Raw genomic sequence first — 24153 nt, 5'->3', positions numbered from 1 at the left:
TTTTTTAAAGATTATTAGTAAAAATATACGCCTGAATACCCCAAACTCTGGAGTTCCAATGAAGCAAACTTTTCTCAGATTACATTCCGGTTTGCTAGGGTTTGGGGGCCTTCCTGGGCAATGTAGAAATACCTTTTCAGGAACACGCCACTAAGTAGCTTATTCCAGTCTTATCCCCAAATCACAGATAAATGCTAGAAAAGATGGGAGTTTCACCAAGCTTTGAACAGGATTGACAACAAACATGTCTTTGGAATCAGTGTAACATGTCTCCAAGCAGCACTGACAGCATAACTCACTAGGAACCAAGAGATGGCTGAAACTATTTTCTAATTCAGTGTTAGGATGTGTTCTGTTTAGTTGCAAACCAAAAATAAATCCCAATAAATGGGCCTAAGTTTTTTGATTAGGAGAGAAGGGAACACTTCATGTTTTCATAGAGGGTATTTACACCACATAAAACCTAAATCAAGTAAGTAATAAAAGTTTCCTTAAGGTCCTGGTGCAATCACTTACAAAAGACAGCCTTAGCAGTTTGCCTAGTTCGTGAGTGCTTTTCTGACTAATACATACAAGTAAGAGCAAGAGGTTTCTATAAGAACTAAAACAAATATAACCTGGCACATAGACGTGGTAACTTCGGTAGCTTGTCTCTAATAAGTTTCAGTGTAGCAGCTGCACAGGTTGGATCAAGTTCATCTTCATCCCTTTTCAGCTGGGCACCGGAGCTCGTTGGAGCTGGTCCTATTGATGTCTTCCCCACCAGTGTTTTAGGAGGTGACTGGGGTTCTAGCCCTGTAAAAAAAACCAAACCAACTGACACTTAGCAGCAATTCACCTCTCCCACCCTCAGTGTTTCACAGTGGGGCCAAACAGCTCAGGATGCTGATTCACATGTCTTACTACTTTCAGTTTGTGTTAGACATCAATCCCACTCAGAGTGATATTTCTGCCTGTGAAATTTTTCTTATTTTGGAGCAGAAACAGATTGAGCAACTAAGTACAGCAAAGCAACTTTTAAATTTTTATGACGTGGTATGACAAAGAATGATGTTATGATGTTACTTCATCTTAGAAAGAAGGATTTTAACAATACATCTTTGCCTAAACTGCAATACTGCTGTTTATATACAAATTTCTAGTGTAACGTCTGCTTGCTGGAACATAATTTCTATACTGAAGGTTATATCAAGGTAAAATAGAATAAAGGAACTATTGGCACTGCTGTTTAATACTTGGAGTCCCAAAAGATGTCTAAAAGCAGTAAAAAGCAAAAAGGAAAGGCATACATCCATATCCTCCTGTGTGCTAAGATTAATTCTTCATGATGTCTCAGCAAAAAAGTCCTGCTAAAACTCCTACAGCTTGGCAAGGAGAAACCATCCTGGGTGGGGGATTCACTGCAACATGACTGACAAGAACAGGAACCACCGTTACCCAGCAAGGCTGGTGGGGGAAGCACACCCAGTGAAAAAAGTGTGTATGAGGCACTTCCCTGTTCTTTGGTGATTCTCAGCTACCACATTGACCTTTTAGAGCTGAGAACATAAAACAAAACAGCTTTTTTTTTCTCTTCCCGATTTGTTAAGAGGCAGCACCACTGAGAATAGTTGAGTTTCGATTCCTAAATATATCTGCAAACAGAATTATCTAGAGAACATTCTTCTTTCACAGCTGCTAAACCACACAATCTGCCAAGATAAATATCTAAAGTGCTGGCATAAGCAATGAGTATACCCACAGCGTAAGATTAAAAGACAGTAAATGCCTAAGCTACACCTAAGGAACAAGCCCACTGCAAGGCAGTACCAGGCGTTGATGTTCAGCACCAGCAGCTCAGTGGTGGGGCAACTTAATTACTTCATACAGCTAGATTAGACAGTCAACACAGACTGTAATGATGCAATTAGATAGACTGAGCAGTTAGACAGCACATGCCTCTACCCACTGAGCTATAGAAGCAACTCTATTAGCTGGCAGTAGTAACAAACTTTTCAGCCAACAACAGCTAAAAATGGAAAGCTATGATCCCTCATGCTAATGTAATAGACTACACCTGCCACATCAGAAAGCCTTTTTGTAACAGAATTGATTGAAATGCAAGACCCCAACCCTCAAAACCCCCTAAATTAACATAAAACCTCATGATTTCACAAAGCCGAAATTTTCAGCAAGTTATCTCAGCCTTATTATGAAAAGCAATCAGAATTTACCTAAAATATTTTAGCCATTATTTATTTGGAACTTCTAGTCTCTTGCCCACTTCTAGCCAGCCCTGAAGCTGTAACCAGAAGTATTCTTGCTTTGCTAATTTGTTTGCTAGTCATTAAATGGATCAAAAGGTATCAACTACAAAGGGAAAAGCTAACAAGGCATCTATGACCTGCCCTTTAAGTGGGAAATTGCAGGATCCATAGTGGCAGGTAGCTTTGGTACACAATATGTTTTCATTTCAGAGAAAAACATATTTTTCACAAACAACATTACAGAAACTTGCCCTGACCTCTCCTACCTTGTAAGGCCTTCCAGCAATTCATCCTGTCCTTGATTCATTTGCACCAAACCTACAGGGTATGAACACAGAAAGCATTGCCTGACTCAAGCCACAGGTTAAGCTGCTGAGGTAGTAACCTTCTAGATCCACCCCCAGGTACATATGGGTCTACATTTTCCAAGTACCTAGATCAGAGGCTGAGTCCTTGTGCAGGGAATGGCCTCTCCTTGCTTTCCAAGGCTCCAAGCTTAGGGCACTGAGAAGGATGTCCTGTCAACCCCCTGCTTAACCTAGCTCCTGGATATCCTCTCCCCAGAGATAGCTGACAATTCCAATTCAAAATCCACAAAGTTGGAGCCCCTCAGAAGGGGAGGAAAATGAAAGCAGAAATCCAGTTGGATCTGGCTCATGTGCATGTGTAGCCTTTAAATTTTGCTGCATACAGTGAGCGGTCACTTCAGTCATTCCTAGATCTTCTGAATACAACTGACTCCAGAGAAGACAGAACACCCCAGAATACTCTCAAGGATGAGGACTCTAAGACCATCTAAATCCCATGTCTCTCTCTAGTATGGCTTATACTGCTAACAACGAAGAAAAATGTTTGAAGGGCAAGGCAATTCAGGGCAGAGGCCAGTAATGACAACTGTGGCAGATAGTACGCCTGCTCCTCTCAAAACAAGGGGGAAGGTAACCAGCTATGTAGAAGGGAAGAGGATGAGAGCACTAGCCATCAGCAGTAAATAAGCATTCATAGAGACCTCTCTGCTTAATATACTCCTTCTGCTTATCCAGTGTATGACAAAGAAAAATATGGACCACTTTAACAAGATGGTTGAGGCAAGTATATCTGTGATGCAACATGTACATGCTAGTATTTGCCCATGTCCATAGAGAGACCAGATCCAGCTCTGGCAGGCAGACACATTCCACCTTTTGTAAGAAAGGGCTACTTGAGTATCATGTAGATACCCCACAGGAGTGAACGCACATCTGTGAGTGGGTATTTCAGTAATGCCAGTCCAGTGGCAGTCCCAGAAATGCTTCAGCAAGTATCTAACCATCCAAACGTTCACAGGCAGCAAGCACTGCAGAGTGGACAAAAAGACACACACCGCAGTCTGAACCCAGATCTTCCTTGACTCCTTGTTCTATTCTCTGGAAAACACCTCAAAACCCAAGCCCACATTCCTAAGGCTGTGCATCTAGAAAAGACAATGCTGCTCAAGCTGTCAAATGCTTCCTGGGGACTGAAGTTAGCATGGACTGTGATGCAAAGAAGCATTACCCCTTTTAATTTTTATGCTCTCAGCTTGGAGGTTAGAACCTGCCCACCAGCTGTAGACAGACACAGGCCATCTTGCTGTTGGCTGGTGCTGCTGCTGCTGCTGCACATGCCTGACACTACTACTCCCATGTCACATACTCTAACAAAAGCGATGAACATGCCACATTCACCTTGTCATCTAACTTCCCTTCCCTAAGTCAACAAGGCTTTAAAGAACATGGCTAAAAAATAAATAAATTTAAAGGACTAATCTGTGCATTGGAAAAGGGTCTCAAAATTAGCAGAAGGACCAGCAACAAGGGAAAAGGCATGTATTGATAGGACAAGGGTAACGACTTAAACTGAAAGGGTAGATTTACATTAGGTTAACAGGAAGAAATTTTTCACTGTGAGGGTGGTGAGACACTGCCACAGGCTGCCTGGAGAAGCTTTGGATGCCCCATCCCTGGCAGTGTTCAAGGCCAGGCTGGATGGGGCTTGGAGCAACCTAGTCTAGTGGAAGGTGTCCCCGCCCATGGCAGGGGGTTGGAGCTAGAAGATCTTTAAGGTCCCTTCCAACCCAAACCATTCTATGAGATGACAATTAAGAATAATAGATGGAACTAAGCAGATAAATTCTTTCACTATTTAGCCTAGGTATTTATCTCATGACACTTATAAGGCTGTGGACTTGCCATTCAAGAGGGATAATAGTGCCTCCACAAAAATGTTTTTTTAACGGCACTTCAATAAAACATTGAGGGAGCAATCTTGAATTTATATATCTAGAAAGGGGGCAGGATAGGACTTAATCTCAGCTCCTGTCATAGGCTAGAAAGGGAAAAAGCTCTTCTCAGGCGCTTTGTATCAAAGTGAAACAGAATTAACCCAAAAGATTGTTATAACCACACCTTAGAATTACCATATTCTGGAAAAGTAAATTTCCTTCTATGACAGAAACAGTTATAAACAGGCTATTTGGCATGAACAATGTCAGCTGACAAAAATATGTGATAGACTGTATCTGTAATGAGGAATTGCCTAGATGTATTTAGCATGTTAAATTGCTCTTTTTTTTTTTTTTTTTTTTAAAGACAAGAATACCTTTCTGAAAAGCATTGTTTAAAGCAATGGTTTTGAGAGCACTTGTATGGGTACTATTTATAAATTGTCTCAAAGTCAGAAGACAGCAGGAATGTGCTACCTTTTTACCTCTTCAGAGAGATATGTCCATATGTATTAAAAGTTCTCAGAGAATCCTAGGGTTTTTTTTCTAATTTTTTCCTATTTTGTTTACAGAAAGCATGATTGCTCATTCACTACACTGATTTGGGGGTGGGGGGGTTAAGGGCAGGGGGAGGAGAGGAACAGCAGAGACAAGCAGTCAGCAACACACCAAAAAGGCAAGAGAGATAAATGGACAATGTGACATTTAGATAGATAAAATCACATCTAAAAGATCAATACAGGAATTCTTAAGTTACAAGAACAAAATATTTTCCCATTGATTTCTTATTTTAAACCATTAACAGAAAAATGGCTGAAAGTAAATACACTACGACATCAGTAACACCACCTCTACTGTGCACTTTTTTAAAGAATACTTGTTTATAAAATTAGTTTTTCCTAACAAGATATAGACAAGAGTCACCATGCAGACAGCCCTAGCTGAATGGTATCCAATATCAGGGTGGGTTGTGGGTTTTTTTTGTTGTTTTTTTTTTTTTTAAGACAGATGACATTAAGCACCATTTGAGAAGTCAAATTCCTCTTCAGAATTCTGTTCTGTGTGTCTTATTTAACACAGCTACAGTACTTGGGTTCAAATTGTTCCGATAGCAGCTTTTAGAAAGAATCATAAAAATGTTCAAATCCCCTTTTTTGTTTAAATTGACCAAATGGCACCTATTTGCCTGAAGCAATAAAGTAGACCGTGTTCACAAGATAAATCGATAGAAGGAAAGAGAGAGGCTGGGGTTTCAGCTGAAGTTAGGTTGCTGAATGCTGACATTATTGATTTTAGCTAGTTCAGCTGGCCTTGTAATTAAAATGTAAATTTGAGAAAGAGATTATGTCCTGACAGAAATGGTGGGATTAGGGGGAGATAAAAGCCCCTCAGAGAAAGAGCAAGCACAGGTTTCCTCAGCTGTGTGGATTTAGACGAAATCTAGCTACTTCAGATTCACTTAAGTTTAATAGAAAAAACAGAGATAGAATATAAACAAGTATTATGGACTTCAACTTTCCTGAAAAAATGATAATAGTTTCGGTTTCCCATTTGCTGAATCTTAGTCAAGCCAAATATATGCCATTTATATTAGTACAGACATTCTCCAAGGCAGCCATAAAAACCCAGCAGTTCAGGTACAGTATTTCCGCACTTACCCTCTACTGTGCTTGCAATGAAAAAAACCTGCATGTATTTTAACTCAGTAAGTGCAGTAAGCTTTACTTCTAAGGGAACAGCATTTTGCAAAACTTGCTTCACATAGACGTGCAGACCACGGGGTTCAAGTCAATGTGTGGGGCAATGCTTCTGAACAGCTTCAGCATTTCAGGATCAGTTTTGCTATACTCCTCCGTGCACAAATGTGTGTGTGAACAAAATTAACGTAGGCGTTCATATAAGAGAAAGATTTCATTATCTCTAAAGGTTTTGCTGCTTATAAGGAATAGAGTTTTGAATTGTATGTCAGCCCTAACAGATAACTGATCTTTATGAAGACATCACAAATTAATAGTCAGTTTTGATTGTTGTGTTTGTTTTTTTATTAGGATCAAATTTAATCTGTCTCTACCTTGAAAAAAAAAAAGTATCTTTTTTCTTATTAGTGTCACTTCATCTACACAGAACTCTAAAGTGAGGGAAAAAATTAATAAAAAAATATCTGTTATGAACAAAACCTTAGAAGCATTCATACAGGGACAATACTGACTAAAAGTCTTACCTTTTATTGTGGTAGAAAACTTCCTCTTTAATTTTAGATAGACACAGTGTCTTATCTCACCCTTGAACGCCACCACACAAATTGCTGTCTGCAGCTGCTGGGGGAGGATGCTGAAATGCCAGAGGTGGCTTTAGCAAATATACTCACAGCACACAAGCTGTGTGTGCATTCAAAGCAACTTATCACATGGACAACTGCACATATTAATACTTCCGTATAAATGACACTCCTTTAAGAGTTGTCAAAGGGTATTTTATAATCAAGTATTTTAAACAATCAAAATAAGAAGTCCCCAGAGCCTTTGAATGCAGCTATGCTCATTAATGTTGATCTAAAATTTTAGAGTTCTACTTTGGAAATTCAAATTAAAGAAAAAAGGTAACTATGTTAGTTAACTAGAAGAGTTCATTAACATTACATAAAAACTTTGTTTGGCTTACTGGAATTACAGAATATGTTAATTTGTTATAATGTTAACTCATTAATTAACAATATTTATTGTTGTTCTACTATCATAGTTAAGAATCAGAATAAATTAAAGCAGCAGAGTTTGGGTTAAAACCTTTCTACACCTTACTGCCTGATCTTTTAAACTTCTTGCTTATTTAGCAGTCCCTGGCCATTGCATAGCTCCTTTGAGGTATACTACTGCTGCAAACTGCTCTGAAGTGTATCGACATCCTGTGCAATGGCTATTAATTTCTAAGAAAGAATTTTAGTAGTAATCCAATATATATCCCACATCCTGTCAGATTTTCTGGGTTCCTTACTTACATAGAAGGATCCTGCCTGAAAGTAAGGAGAGTTTGCACGATCAACTGATTAGGATGCATCAGAAGAAATATCTACAGTCAATACTTCCACGCGGATGCAGCAGTATTTTATTGGAAGTGTTAATCATGGTTTTTTTTGTAAGTGTGCAAAGTTATCTTCATTCCAAATACTGCATTATAGTAAGTTTTACTAAATTATTGTCCTAAGTGTAGCTATATAGAACAACTGTGAACATGTTGATAAAGCACAAAAAGGAGAAGCAGGTTCAGAAATCCACAATTAATAGAAGCTTGGTAGGGTTTTAGTGTTGCCAAGCAATATTCTCCTTTCTGCACTCTCATGCTGCTAAGTGAAGAGGTATCATTATTTCTGACTCACAAAAATTCAGTGGCTTGCCAAGACAGCAGGGAAAAGTCTTAGGAGGTGGGATGAGGATCTAATGCTTGTTTGGGTAAAGTTCTGCCCAACAGATGTGTACATGTAGTATACATGCTCAGAGACATGGTTTAGTGGTGGACTTGGCAGTGCTGGGTTAACAGCTAGACTCAATGTTAAAGGTCTTTTCCAACCTAAACAATTCTATGATTCTATGTGTTTGTCCATATACAGATATATTCAACACATGCCAATGTAATGAGGCAATATCACTTGTAAACCCATAATTAAATACTTTACTTGTATATGCTAAGAAAGTACTAGCTATTTGTTTAATGATGGTGATGCACATGCTTATGGTCTATAGCTGATGAAAACAATTGGCCAAACTATTCTTCAGACAATCTTGCCCCAAATAAACCCACCTTACATTATGTACGAAATACAGCTACCCATTAGCAACAGAAGCTGCTGTATCAATCACACAATTCTGCTCTCTTATTTGTATTGAGTCATCCTTGAGTCAAGTCTACTTCATGGTCATTGCCGTAATAATCTCCCTCTCTCCTGCAGAAGCCTAGACTTGATCAACACCCTACCATTTCAAAAGCTATTACAAAATTACTTTCAGTAAGTTTTTCAAAGTATGCCTCACACCAGGGAACCCTAATCAATCCTACCAACAGAAAACTAAAAGTATTTTCCTAAAAGAGTAATAAGCACTGAAAACAAAAACTTTCACCGAGCATTTCACAGGTGTTTAGATTCTATAGTTAAGGATGTGAAGTCAACACCAAAGATCTCTGCTTTTCCCCCATTACTTCCAGAAGATTTTAATGCGTAATATTAAAAAAACTCCCACAGAACAGAGGAAAACCTAACTGTAAAATCAACAGCTAATCATTCTGTATTAACTAGATCTGTTAGTCTTCTATGGAGGAAAAAAGACCAGTATGAAAGCCATCATTTTGCCACAGGTCAAAACAAGTGGTTTCTACTTCACCTTGTTAACACCTGCATACATGCCCTATGCATTGCCACGTTTAGCTTTAAATCTGTTGTATAAAACAGCAAAACATTCTTTATGGGAGAAACTTCATTTAGATGGAGGATAAAAGAGCACATTAGTGTCGTACATAGTAACTGAAAACACTGTTTTTCTACTTCCTGCATCAAAAATGAAGTAGATAGAGCTAAGAAAGAGTTGGCATAGTGAAGCTACACATCAACACATGTCGTTAGATAACATGCAAGGCTTCAAATTTAGGGTGATTGTTCTCAGTGTGGCACAGATGAAACATTAATACTTGACTACACAAATGAAAACATTTAAAAGTATTTAGAAAATCTTATCTGTAGCAAATAAAAGAATCCGATTCCAATAAACTGGTGATTATTTTTCCTATTTTTTAATCTGCAAAGATGATTTTATTGTATTCCACATTTCTGAGGCAACTTTGCTTGTAATCGTTGTGTCCTCTGCATGTCTTGATGGACACCAGTCGAGAGAACAAAACTTTCAAAAACAATATACAGAGAAGTCTGCTGCTTAGGTGCAGAGTAGCATGTACCTAGTCAATACAAACAAGTGCAATTGTCTGAATAAATGCCCCCAAATGCATGATTTTTATTGCTTCAAATCTGAAGACGGCATCATGCATTAGTCTATGCAGTATTTTATTCTTATTTCTAACACAGGCTTCAAAGAAGATGCAAAAGCTATAAAACCCCCACACCTTTAACGGTCGCAAAAACAATCTTATTCTTGTTTCTAAAATGCTCAGTAATAGCTGCACTAGAATAGCTTGTGTAGTCTGAAGCACTCCCAATTCTACGTAAAAAAACAGGTGGCAACTTCTCTCCTATGGAAACAGTCTTACTTTTACACCTTATTTGTTCAACCAGGGTATAAGCCTTCTTTCCCATGTTGCTATGACATTTCATATTAAAAAAAAAAGCAGCTACTTACACATAGAAAAGACATGGCCCAGATACCATCAGATTAGAAAAAGCAGTGTGGGGACATCTAAGCCACAAAGGCCCATCACTCTGATGGGAAGAGGGAAGAATTTCTGAAATGGGCAGAACTAGCCCTTGGGATTTCAGAAATGCAGCTTTGATCCCAATACGAAAGAAATCCCAGGCAGGATTTAAGATGCAATGTGAATGGCTGAAGTAGCTGTCAGGGACCTAAAAACATTTTGGCCTAAGGCTCAAATACAAGACAAATAATCTGATTAACCAGATTTGAAATAATGGTTTGTGCTCTTGATTGTACAGTAACTTTTTATATAATTTTGGATAAGGCTGAAACCTGATAACCAGTAGACTGCTTCCATGCTAATATTCTCAAGTCAGATGGCTTCCTCATGTCATGACTTGTAAAACGGCAATAGATCTTCCCTGTACCTCAATGTAGTATCGTATAAGTATGTTCATGAATGCATGCATTGAGACACAGACAAAAATTATGCATTAATAAAACCCGTTAGTAGACAACAGTTGCTGGAGATGGCTGCTTTGAACTAGATCCTAGAATTGTTCTGGTTTTATGTGGAAAAGCATATCTCAAAACTGATCACTTCCTATGCAGTTCAGAGCTCAGCTACAAGCTATGTCAAGACCACCCAAAGGGCAGGAAGGAATCTCATCCTGGCACCAGCACCAAATTCTGTCCATAGCACAAGAACAACGTCAGAAACTGCACAGTTCCAGCCCTTACCTTATCCATCTTAAGGCTTTAAGCCAATGCAACCGACAGCTGACCAGTGAAGTCTGCAATATGCGAAATCTCAAGTGCAAACAGTATTTTATCTCCCCATAAAGCTTTCTTTTAAATGAATAATGCCTCAATTTTTAGGAGGTTAGCAATACTAGCCATACAAGGGCATGCTCGTCTTCAATGTCTATAAGCAACATAGGTGAAGAGTGCTGAGAACCAGAGTAATCCTATGGAAATTATTTTTACAGTGTTGTTTCTTTTTCAGCCCAGTATTTCTCTTTAGCCACACAATGTATTTTAAATGGCCATGTGGTACCACAGGATGGCCAGTCTCTTGTCTGTTGCAGACACCAGGTGCAAGTGTAAATAAGGATTATACAAATGGGAAGTCGTTAAAAGTCTGGTAATGCTAATTTGGCATGACACCCCTAATGGGTTATATCTTCACACTTCAGTTATCTAATCACCTAAATTCTTTTAACAAATTTACATTTCATCTTCTACATGGAGATTTAAATTGACTTGTTCAATTCTCCCTCCACCCAAACTGTACCTATGCTCAGTTCATTTATATATTAAATATCATCATCAATTTTGATATCATCAACTACATATATACAAATACAACTGCACATGTCTATACTTATGCATACAAGACTTCCTGTCTAATTTTTTTTTCCCCAAACTTTTCAGATCTCAGGAGAACCAAATAAATGTATGCATCATCAGAAATAGCATCTCAGCTTGAAATTTACTTTGTTGGTTGGATACTTCCATTTTCCTAAGAGAAGTGAAAGGGAATAAAGTGACTTTTAAATCAATAATTTAAAAGTCACATTTCAATTCATTTCCATAGTCATGTTTTACAACTTTGTTTCTCCCGTTTGTTATAAAATGTTAATCTGAGGAGCTGTTCACTTTTCCTAGTTTGTTCAGGAAAAGTAACAACACAGGGAAAAAGTTTTAAACTATTCATGCCTTCCACATAACAGATTTTATTTTACATGGAAGGCTTAATGTTCCAGTTAGAACATTTCACATTCACAGAGGTTTATTTTCTTAGCTTGGAGTCCTCACGAACTAAAGAAATGTAGCAAAATCCTACCTGAATGATATTAAGATAAAGCTTAAGTCACTGCTATGATACCTGCATTTGCACATGGAACGAAGTACCATATTTAATTAGACATGTGGCTGTCTAAACACAGCCAGCTCTCGATAATGTGCTACTATGAGGTCAATATATTCTTGTGTATTTTAATATGATAATTCACTTTTCTAAACAAAATGTGCCAAAGGGATGCTTATTTTGTTTTGTGTATTAAAAACACATGCAGAACAGAATCCAGTAGAGCAAATAGAGTTCTCCATTTTCCTCATGCAGACGTGAAGTACTTACACATAAACCAGCTGGCTTATGCAATAGTTACATATCAGCTTCTGAGATAGATTTTGAAGTAGTAACCAACCAGTTGGTCCAGAAACACATCTAAGTACAGAGAGGACAAGAAAGCACATGCTAAAAAGACCGGGGGTTGCAACTAGATGATCTTAAAGGTCCCTTCCAACCCAAACCGTTCTATGACTCCAAGACTGCCTGAATTCTTTTCAGCAATTCTGAATTGTTTTCAGATTGTCCTGAACTGGGAGCTTAAATAGTAATTCTAAATGGCTGCAAGAACAGCTGAATGACTTCAGAAACATTAAGAATGGTTCACTTCTTTCAAAATGCTATTTTAAACAAACACATCAGATAAAGAACAGCCAAGCATGACCATTATCTCCCACATAACTAGATGTATACAAAATAAGAGGTTTTGTTTTCTGATTGATTGGCTTCTTCACTATAATGTATTTTCCTATCAGCAATAGTTTAAATACTAATTAGAAATTTCTTAATCCGTTTTATACAGATTTTTTTTCTTAAAGTATCCTTGAGTAGATAGTAGGCTTCTTCTTTTGTCCTTTTCCATGAAAAGGAATTCAAATGGGAGCAAAGTACTGTGTTAATGTAGTACAAAGGGTGGTAAGGTGCTTTATTTTAAAAAATATGTGTGTCCACGAGGAAGACAAGGGAAGGAAAGTGAAGATACGCATACGTTTCACTTCCAGTGGAAGTTAGCAAGTACAAACAGAACTTTTGCATGTTAGGATTCATCAGGCTGCTGTTAGAGATAAGGAAAACAAGTTCCAGCACCTGGAAGTATTAAGAAAATACCAGTTTTGGTACAACAAATACCAAAAAAGCAAGGAAAAAAATATCCAAAGAACAACCATAGCTATGTTAATAACTAACCTCATTTGCTCATTCATTTACTACACTACCAATGTTTTTGGACTCCATTAGCCACATAAGCATGAGAAGCTTTTCTCAACTGTCTGGGGTGACTGCCACCCCTCTCACTGTATTCCGAAAGTCCCACTGTTAGTCTTGCAATAAATACTGAATAAATTCTAATTGTTGCTGAGGTAGTCAGGATAGCCAACATATACTGGTATAGTTTTATCACAATACATTTTTTACCACAAACAAGAAAAAATAAAAAGCTGTCCCGTTTCTGCATTTGTGTCCTACAGCCCTTCATCACTGTTCTGTGTTCTTGTTTAACACACACTTCCACTTCCCATTTCCCTATCTCAACACTGCCCGTTCCACTTCACCTTCCCCAACTCTTGGTTGGACAAAGTAAGTGCCTACAGACTGTTCCAAGCAACACATATGCTCAGAGTCATGCCAAACCACATTGCAGCTACCTGCTCACTAGGGCACTAATCTAGTATCAGTCCTCTACAGAGTCACTAATTTCCACTGACTTTAAAGGCATGGAGGAATGAAGACATATAGCTCCTTCAAACAAACTGGAACTAGCCACTTGGACTTGCTGCCAAGTCATTAGGTAAGGAACACAGATAACCAATGCAGGCCTTACTTCCCAGCTTGTCCTGGTAGGTTAAGTTTAGGTGGGATAGACAGAGGCACTAGCAGGACTTCACACCTGGACAAATCCTTGAGCTGACCCCAGCCACTACAGGTTATCACTACTGATCACCTTTCACTGTCTGTAGCCAAATTTGTTGGCAGAAGACAGTAAAAAAGTAATTGAGCTACATCATCTTGGGTTTACACAGGCACACACCTCTTCAGCAAAAAGAAACATTTGGCTTACGCAGGTAATAGCTGCAGCCTGACTTTTACGATGGAAACCACAGATAAGTTAAAAATAAGCATGAACAGGATTGAAAAAGGCATAACACAGCCCCAGTCTTACATAAATACTCATGGAGAAATGTAGGAGCAAGAAACTTATTACGGTGTCCAAGATTAACTTCCATGCGATGGCAGCTACCCTCTCCTCTAAAATGTACTGAGATCTTTTGAATCTTACAATACAAAGTGCTACACAGAGGCAAAGCCACAGACACTTAATAAGCTAGATGTGCAAAGGGCAAGGAATAGTGCACTGAAATTTAATTACTTAAGTTGAACTTTCCTCAGCAACTCCCCTCTCAATTTCACAAAAACATGTTATAAGTATATCTTTATTTAAAAAAAATCTTTAGAATGCATTAAAAGAAGGCAAGATCGTATTTTGTCATCTGGTATGTGTTCAGTGGCTGTAATTCTGCACTTGAAGTCTGAGCTTCATTTAATATCTTGTGATAGCAATACCCAAACACAAAAAAGCCTTCTTTCTGAGCTGCGAGTTGGCCACCCTATGGGAGGAAGTCGCTGTGCATCTCCAACGGCTATTAATGCAGGTGACAGAAAACCTTATCCCATCTCACCAGACTGTTACCAGTATTTCTAATATTCAGGCTCATTTACAGCTTTACTTTGCAATCCCTTGGCTCGCAGTATGCATTTAGCACACTTATAAACACACACAGGGTTGTTTCAAGCTCTAAAGTACAGTGGAACATGATGGAATGAAATAAGCTTCTCATCTCAGTTGCTTTTGCTCCTAGAAAGTATTTGTTTATCTAGAGCCAATCGCTGTTCCCATATCTATGTAATGACTTCCTCATAGCAGTCAGAGATTACCCACACTGCTGATCACTTTATTACTTCAGAATGGCTGTTTATTTACTTTAGTGCAGCAGTAACATGCAGGGATAAAGCTTGTCACAGCTGGGCAAACTCACCATATTCCTTACGCAGGTGGTCTGGAATGTGAGGCTCATAACCTTCCTTCTCAGGGACCTCCACAAATTCATCGTCGTCCTCACTGTCATCATCATGATCATCATCCAAGGCTTTCATCTACAGAGATATTTCAGTTGTTTTTATTTTATTTTAAATATGAAGACTGCTTTTCATTTCCCATTTCCCTTCACATTGAAAGTATTTCACAGATGTCTTGATAGCCCTACCAACACCGCTCTGTCAAGAGTATTTTCCTAATTACATATTTAATCTTTATTTAAGATTAGGCCTTTGCTTAACATTTTATCTCTAAAGCCATACTGTATCCTAAGGGCTTGTTCAAAGCCCTTTTATCCATTAGAACACATGCAGCTGGTGAAGTCTGAGAAAGTGTGAAGCTACACAGTAAGGCCAAAACAAATATCTCTAAAATAACATTAAGATTTTGACTTTGAGCAAATCATAGCCTTATCTCTTCTCTTTTAGTTGACTTCACTCATTTAGCTGCACCCAAATAGTCTGTGACATTTTAAATAGCATCACAAATTGTTTAAAAGCTCAAAACCAGAGCAGGCAAACAGGAGGAGAAGTTGACGGATCTGGCAAGCCACAGTAAGAGTATTCAGATCTGTGTACTACAGTGTTTACTGTTTCTTCACAACAGCACTGAAAATAATTTGTTACATTAATTTAACTAATTCAGTACACCTTAACCTTTCATACCGTTAGACTGTACACATTACAATGCTCAAGACCAACAAAATGCTTTCTTTTATAAAGTGTGCACTTGGTCTATATTGCAGTCTGAAACTGAGTACTTATGACTAGCTGAAAAATAAAAATGGGGTTCCTACCAACTAACCTGTGTAATTCATCCACATATGTGGCTTCCTATATATCATTTCAGCTAGCTACTACTGTATATGTGCCAGCCAGTCTCTACATTTTTTTTCTAAGTTTGTTCCATAATGAAAATTAATTTTTCTTCTATGCATAAGCCAGAAGGATCTGTGCCACGTTAGACATGGCCTGTACTATCAGAACTTTAAAATAACAAATGCCAACTACTCTAAAAAGGCAGCAATGACGGAGGTTCTATATTTTATTTCCTTTGCCCATCTTGAGAGCTACCCAGTCTTAACAACAACGTAATCAGCACGTTACTGTATGTTTGCCATGCACTTTACAAGTCTAGGAAATAAGGAATATCCACTATGACCAACCTTACCACAGGCTATCACTTTTTTCAACTTCACTGCAGCAAGCCAAAGCAATAGATAAGGAATGGCATAATTTTTACTATTTTCAGCCATGTTCTTGTTCTTTACTTCTCTTACTACAACTGACTTACGCTGATATTTATATCAACTACTCATTGTTACAAGCACCAGAGGATACGGCAGGTTTTGCCTGCAGCAGAATTTTGCCAATTTAATTCACTACTCTAATCTCATGTCACAGCTGAGTTCCTTTAAATCATACATATACTCTGAAGCCAAAAAAACTAGAAACCTATCTTGGTTTATTGAACCTAGTTAAAAATTTTAAATTAATAATAAATTTTAAAAATATCAGCATTTATTTTTTGTCAAGTGTTACTTGCAAGTTGGATGGAACTAATTTCTAATAAAGAACATTAATTAATATTAATACACATATCAATATACTTTAACATATAATGAGTGGATCGTGCAAGTTAGAAGTACTATTTCCCCTTTGTTTAAAAGTGACTTTGATTTAAGAAAGCTGCAGTTATAGTGAGAAAGAGGAAGAGAAAAACCCATACAGTCCTGAGAAACAGAGAGAATCACTACTGCATTCTTACCAGAAAACACTGATTTAGTCTTCATTTTAAAATAAAGTCTCAGCACAACCATGCTTATAAGTACACTGCTGCCAAAGACAGGTAACAACGACAATGTAGTCTCTTCAGCCCAGTTATCACTATCTCACAAGCTGCCAGCCTTCAGGCTATGCTGAAGTATCCTACACCCTAGTTCACTTTTTGTTTCCCCACTGCAATAATTTTTCCTCATCCAAAAGAAAGAAGCAATTCAGGCCCTACCTGGTATGGCCAGGACAGATGCATGCTGAATCTGACCTCCACAGCAGAAACCAGAGTTCCAATGCAAAGAATCTGCTACTATCACTAATCACAAACTCACCATGGCACTAGACATGAAATAAGAACATCTGTGTTAAACGGCAACTTTTGAAAGACCTTCCCAATGGCCTTTAGAAAGAAAAACATCATCAGATTTTATACTCTGCACAACAGAAGGCGGCCAGAGACTGAAGAGAAGTTTGTTGGTATTTTGGTTTCGAAATCCTGCTGGTGTTGCCATCCCCTTTTTATTTATTAGGGGCAGCTTACATTCAGAAAAAAACCATCCACTCTTATTTCTCCAGCTAGAAGCAGGGCAACATCGTATTTTCCATACTACAGTTTCATTTCTCATTTAGCTATTAAAAAAAGGTTTCACCAAGCTAAAACTTGTCATGGATGATCTTAGTCTCCAACTTTGTGCCATAATGTAGAAGCTAACTTTTTAATTATTTTCCCTGTTCTATAACGTGAGTGTATTTCTGAGTTTTCACTCAAAATAAGTCTGCAAACAAATATACAGCAACAGGTTTAAGGAATCGAGAAATAACATCAAACTAGTAAGAGAAAAAAAACTCAGTTAAAACTGATCATTTAACTTAAACTGCCAGATTATACCTGAAATATCAGTGCGTATAATACAAGTACTTATGTGCAAGGCATATCTCAGAGGATTAAAAAGAAAGCAAAAGAGAACTATCTTTAATTGAAATTTCTCCTAATTTGCTCACAGGTCGCTGGAGGCATGTAGCTCTCTGTACATTAACATACTAAAATTCAGTGGGCTACACTAACCCTCAGCTTCAAAACTGCATTAGAAGCAACTTGGCTGTGTCACCTGCATCATCTAAAACTTCAAAGCATGTGAAAAGCCTGATGGAGAAAAGGCATAATCAGATGCAAATTCACTTTGTTTAGGGACAATCCATGAACTGTGCATTCAAGTACTATAGAAAACATTAATCATAGGAAACTGTAATTTTTGTTATCAGTCTAACACTAATCAAAAGGGAAACCTGTCACTACCACTGACCTGTGAAACGTCCCAATTATACTCTTCGGAAATGACAGGAGCACTTAACTTCCTCACTGAGTAAATGATGACAATCAATCAAGTTTGAATAACAATGAGCCACGGAGCTGAAAATTATTTTTTGTATAGAATCTACCCAGGAATTTATGAAAGGTGAAAAGCAACCCAAGGTTTTAGGGGCATTATGGCTTTCAGCTAGTGCAGCACATATCAAACACTAAACAGAATTTATGTGTTTTAATTTTCTAAAAGGTAGATGTGGACTTGGTGCTACAATGCATAACATATAATGCCAGATTTTAAATATGGGGGTCATTTTCATAAAATATTATGCTTATTGTTCACACCCTTGAATTTCCCTGGGGTATTCTATTAAATTTAGATTTCCTGAAAAAAAAAATTAACTGCTTAGCTAACTATCAGGAATTAAGTCCCCTTTTCCCTTCAAATAGACATAAAGTCTTTATTTTGATATAATCTTTAACAAGATAAATAAGTTATCTTTTTACTTTAAAATGTTAAAGTCATTTACTGGTGGAAATTCAAGAAGTTGCACAGTAGTAGTGGGTAGTTACATCTCAGTTTACTTCGTTCCAGTGGTACTTCTTCAGAACCATCCCATTTGTGCTGGTTTGTTTCATTCCCTTTCTATAGAAAGGAGGAGAGTTCATGGGCAATGTTATTAGCCAGAAAAGTTTTTTTTTTTTTTTACTCCACTTTTCCAACATGAAAAGACCTCCAAAGCAAGCTCTACAGAGACAGTACAAAAGCTCAGCTACTTATTATCTATGTTTCCATCACAGGCAAACTTTTCCCATCAATTAAAAAAATAAAAATCAAACCAAAATTAAATCAGGAGAAATTAATATTTAAGGCAACATTTTGAGTGGCAGAATTGGTAAATTATAATCTTTTAGGAATAAGTGGTTAGGTACTTCCAAACAAGAAAAATGAGACCAAGATAGAACAAGCAATATGCCATCTCTAGTGTGCCATATCTGAAGGGAAGTGCAAGCTCAAGTGATAAATACCACAACGTAAGGCTTTTCTTGTAACGTACAGAATTAAATATGTCTAAGATAAGTAGTCACGCAACTGCTTGTTTCTCAATAACCTGTCAACATGGAAAAAAAGTCCTGTTCTCAAATCCATTCTAATTATCAGGTGATATAAGGAAAGTCACTAACACAGTTTGGCAGGCTTATCAAAGACAAGGTGAACTACCGTCTCTCTGCCACTAGCGGATAGTCCAACTGAAGCAAGGCCAGATTCCCAGACATCACAGGCTACTTACACCATCACTGCTCCTCAAGTTGTATGGAGAAGGGAAGCTTTTCCGCTCAGCATCAACCTGTTCTATAATCCTGATATTTATTTATTCATTTATCTAAATTAATCATGCATTTCCTAAACTACCTGTTGGTTTGGGTTTTTGTTTCTATGTTTGTTTGTGTTTGGGTTGTTGTTGTTTTTTTTTTAACATTACCATATTCCTGACTAGATCTCTCTCTGTGAGAGGAAATGGGATTTAGCTAGACAGTTTCCAGATTCTTGCGCCTAATTTATTTCCATATGTGAATACAGTTAAAAAAAAAAAGACTGGCACAATTTTTTCATAGTAATCAGAATGTCTCCTCAATTCTCCTGATTTTCATTTAAAAACTTAAAATAGTGCCGACTTTCAGCTAGACAAGTGCTACCAAATCATTCTCTAACTCATTAAACTTGGAAAGTAATATGGAAACATCTGGGTTTTTTCATCTTATTATAAATACTGAAAACAAACATTGGATGCCCATAGAAAGGCAATCTTATCTTCTACTTTGGAGTCACTGCTACAAGAGCCTCCAGCTGTTAGTGTAGCTCAGTGCAACCACAGCTCCAGTTAAGTGCCTTGCTTATCCATCCCAACCAGAAACAAATGCAAAAAACCCCTCCACCCACCACACCACACTTAGAAAGATGTAAAGAAAAGCCTTTGGTTCTTTTCCCAGTTTTATACAAATTGATTGCTACATTCTGTTAAGAGGATTTAAAAACCTGAGCCTCTGCAATCATAATTAAAGTTATAAAATGACTGAAATATACAGTGCAATCAGTTTATAGGACTAGATGCACAGCATTTACTAATTATTTTAGAAAAAGGAAGAGAAAAGATAGCACATGAAGAAGTCTTATCCACTTACTAAAACACCACTCGCAAACTACAGCTGGGACCATTAAATAAATTTTGCATGGTCTAATTAACTTGGTTTGCAATCTCAATTACTTTTCACCCAAGAAATCACTTTTATTCAGTTTTATGTGTGTCTGTTTCCCTTTTTTTAAAAAAAAAAAAATGATGTAAGGCATCCTCAGACAAGTGAACTCTAAACTTCATTTGTCTTTCAGCAGGCTTGATGGCTATGCATTTAAAAATCCATTCTATCTTATAAACTAAAAATTAAATGTACTCAGCTGTGATGGTCGTCATTGCATCTGCTATTTATATGCTAATACCCTCACTGGAAGATCTTGCAAATTATTCCACCATGCCAATATCTCATGTGCATCTACTCAAAGCCAACTAAATATTTTTCTAGAGGCAGAAGACTTTGGTTAGGGAACAAGAATATTTATCACCATAGAACATAGTTAAAGGGGCAACCTTAAGCAAATACAGTTTTTATTCAACCTCAGCACAAAACATACTTCAGCCATCTTGAGATTTGGGGATATTCTGTGTAACAGTGACAGGATAAAAATAATTCCTTTGGTACCAGTAATAGAAACTGAATAGTCAAACAGCATATCTTACATGTAAGGACTTGCATGAGTTTCTCCTTTTCCATCCGTTTATATTATCCAGCACAGGGTGATGTGGAAATAAATGCTGGCATTTTGACAGGTTTCAGAACCATGCCTGAGTTTTGCTGTGTGCCACACAAGGAAAACATAAACTACTAAGAGAGTTATATTTATAGGGACCTCCCACATACACTCCTTCCCCTTTGCTCTGTGATTTGAGCATAAATTCAGACCTAGATGACTGCAAATTAGATATGTGGTCCAGCGAAACCACATTTTATGTTAACCAGTAAAAGTATCACCATTCATTCTATCTGTAGTTGCTCAAGAGCACATAGGCTATTTGGCCAGGCTGACTTATTTAGGAATGTACTTTTCACACTATTTCATAATTTTCAAAAGTTAGCAAAAATGCTTAAAGGGTTCCAGCTCAACAGTTAGCCTAAGTACAATGCTGGAGAACCAGCGTATCTTGCTCCAAATTGCTTTGCAAATATAAACTACCCAATGAACCAGTTTTTCTTTAAAGCAACATACACTATTCAGGGTCTGTGAGTATTGTCATAGTCCTGGAGATGCAAGCTTGAGGCTTCCTCAAGACTCATGCCAAAGCCCTCTCCATCCCACCCAGACACTTGGATATGTACATTGGGAGGGCAACAGTGGTGGGGCACGTTACGCAAAACCTGCATCATTCTGTTACTAGCTATTGCACCTATGGACCCTAGCAGGCTTAAGGTCCCAGGTAAGTTTAGGAAGGATTTTAATAAAAAGGAGCAAAAATTTACTCAAAAAAACTAGCAGGTCTTAAGGTGCAAGACAGTTCAAAAACCCTTGGATCTTGACGAATCATTGTTCAGAAGATATTAGTACATCCAGTATGTCCAATGGACTAGCATATGCCTTTACAGTTTCATAGAGGACAGCAAATAAAGGTAATCTGGAAAACTGGTGCATTTAACAAACAATTACCTCAGGAAGGTAATAGTTTGCAAGGCAAGTTTGGTACTTCTTTAGCAGTAACCATTCAAGGTGTATCCTCAGATGTATTTTCATACTTCGCTACCTGGACTCCTATCATCCACCAAAATCAACAGTACTTGGTTGCATAAACATTCTTAAACCTTAAGAAAGTGGATTAAGAAGGCAAAGCTCTCTTGCATTATTCTAATTTTTCATGAAATAACCACCACATTAAGGGGAGGTGTAACAGCTATTTAAACTACCAAAGATCTAAGTCTAACAATGCTTTTCCCTTCCATACATCCCAGAGAGCTAAAACAGAAGTCTGCTACCCTTCATTATTAAAGCTAATAAAGTTCCCCAGCATAAAAAAAAAATACTCTTACAAAATTTATGCTGATCCCTACATTTGATATGTATATTTAATTTGATTTATCAAGAGTGACTGCAGCATTAGTCCTCTGATGTCTTTGTGTAATATTCATACAAAACCAAAGGTTACATCTTACTGTTAGAAGTACAGGAATGTACTTCTCCCATGCAGTTACTGTACATACTTCAGGCACACCTTATTACACAGCAAAAAGGAATGTATTTTAACAGTACTATCTGATATGGCTTTTTCATCCCGTTTTTCGTTTACACTGGGAGATGAGCGATTCGTATCACTCCATCAGTTTGGATCCTCCAAGTAAACGTTGACCTTCATAAGTGGATCTGCATTACCCAGGTTTATCCAGTTACTGAAAGGGACAGTCTCACTATCTGAGCTTAATGCTGCTGCAGAAATCTCTGGATTCGGTTCCAGTCAGTTCAGGTCCCTGCTGCAACAGGAGTGGGTACAAGGCAAGCACTGGGAATCATCAGGGGAGGAAACAGAGAGAGGACTACCCCTCTTGATTGTAGCTTGTGTTTAGATCACCTTTAAGCCAACCATAAAATCACTACTGAAATATATAAGCTGCTTCCCTGTTCTGCTCCCACAAGTAGTACATCAGTAACTTGTACAAATCCCCTGTCTGCTAAGAAGCAAATTTAGTAACTACATCACACAGTAAGAAATACCTGGTAGAATTAAATTATCATTTCAGGAATTGTAGAATGGAGGAAATTTTAACCAAAAAGGCAAGCATAAAATAGCGTTGCACACATTACCTGTGCCTTGAAAACCACACCTGGTTTCTTCTTAACTCATGGATAACTGTGAGTAAGGAAACTCTGTAAAGTGTCTAGTCAGTTCTTCATTTATCTTAACGTAAAAGGAAGGGTTTGCAGTTCAAAGACTGATGTGTGATGAAGCCAGCAAAGCTACAAGCCAAGTGACAGGAACTCATGGTTAGAGTCCATGCTCAGATAGGAATGTACCCAGAGCAGAGATGTTTTCCATTCCTAAAAGCAGTAGAAAAATCCTCTTTTTTATTGAAGAAAAAAGCAGATGTTGTACAGTCACTGTCAAGGTTACAAGTATTACCCTGAACAGCCATTCTACCTGAACTACCCCTCCCTTCTTTCCAGACTGTTTTTCTCTACAGTGTTCTCTGCACTCTGGTCCAGACAAAATTGTTTAAAGCCATTGTTTGAGGCTGTAGAGAGGTCCAGGACAGGCTATATTCCTTTCAGGACCAGAAAGTTTTTTTATGGCCTTATAACTCAAATGTCCATCACTGATACCTCTTTTTTTCCTCTCACCCTCCAAGTCGTCTTTAGGTTTTCCAGTACTTTTCAGCTAGTCCAAGTCATCCAGGAGATTATGAACAGCATTCCTATGACACCTTGAAATATTTTAGGCAACATTTTGACTGATTTAATTTTGTTGTGATTGAGGGGCCTATATACGTTAAAAGCCAAATTTTACAGCTGAGGGGGGGAAATTCTTATTACTAGTAATTTTCTTTATGAAATTTTAGGAAATTGGATTTTTACCTAAACCATGATACAACAAGATGTCCTTTAGCACTCATTCATGCAAGAAAGTCCTACTGCATTAGATGAGTTACCACCTAATGCTCAGAGCAGATCAAACTAATGCTATTAAAACTTTGTGTTTACCACCAATGCGTGTATGCTCCTGTCTCATGATATAGTCTGTACACACATACACTATAAAGTCAGTAACTAAATTGCCACTTACTTCAACGATCATATTTATGAATCAATCTGAACTGCACATTTGCTAAAAATACAGCATCTGAAGTAACTTGTAACAGATCAATATGCACCTCAATTAAACAAACCTAATTTATTACAGACAAGTCAACAAAATATTCTGTGCAAGATACACATAACCCTACGTATATTCCTGACTCTGGATTTTAGGTACAAATACCTTTACATGTGAATATATTTACTTTAACATTACTGCATCAACTAAATTTAAATGTGCTAGCATGTATTCTAGGAGTAAAAATGTTGTTCTTTTCCATTTTTATAAATACACATTTCACAATGTACATTTATGAACTTCACAAATGTATTCAATACACTGTTTCCCCTTGTAGGGTAGGATGGATAAAAAAAACAGGAAGGAAATTTGTATCTACTA

The 24153-nt window shown here is 37.6% G+C and overlaps 1 protein-coding gene and 1 long non-coding RNA gene across 3 annotated transcripts in view; one reads left to right on the top strand and one right to left on the bottom strand.

Annotated features, from left to right (window-relative positions):
- LOC308054367 overlaps nt 1-24153 on the top strand; it is a 360286-nt gene that overhangs the window by 297122 nt on the left and 39011 nt on the right. The gene's annotated exons all lie outside the window — the stretch shown is intronic.
- Nucleotides 1-24153, bottom strand: part of UVSSA (UV stimulated scaffold protein A) — a 58479-nt gene that overhangs the window by 19228 nt on the left and 15098 nt on the right. For both annotated transcript variants that reach the window (XM_080366750.1, XM_080366751.1), the window contains exons 7-8: nt 14724-14841; nt 618-795 (exon numbers count right to left, since the gene is read on the bottom strand). In XM_080366750.1, coding sequence (XP_080222876.1) covers nt 618-795; nt 14724-14841 — 296 coding nt within the window. The remainder of the gene's footprint in view (nt 1-617; nt 796-14723; nt 14842-24153) is intronic.

The sequence above is a fragment of the Falco punctatus genome (assembly GCF_963210335.1).
Source record: "Falco punctatus genome assembly, chromosome: 1".
NCBI lineage: Eukaryota > Metazoa > Chordata > Aves > Falconiformes > Falconidae > Falco > Falco punctatus.
This window is presented reverse-complemented; position numbering and strand designations above follow the sequence as displayed.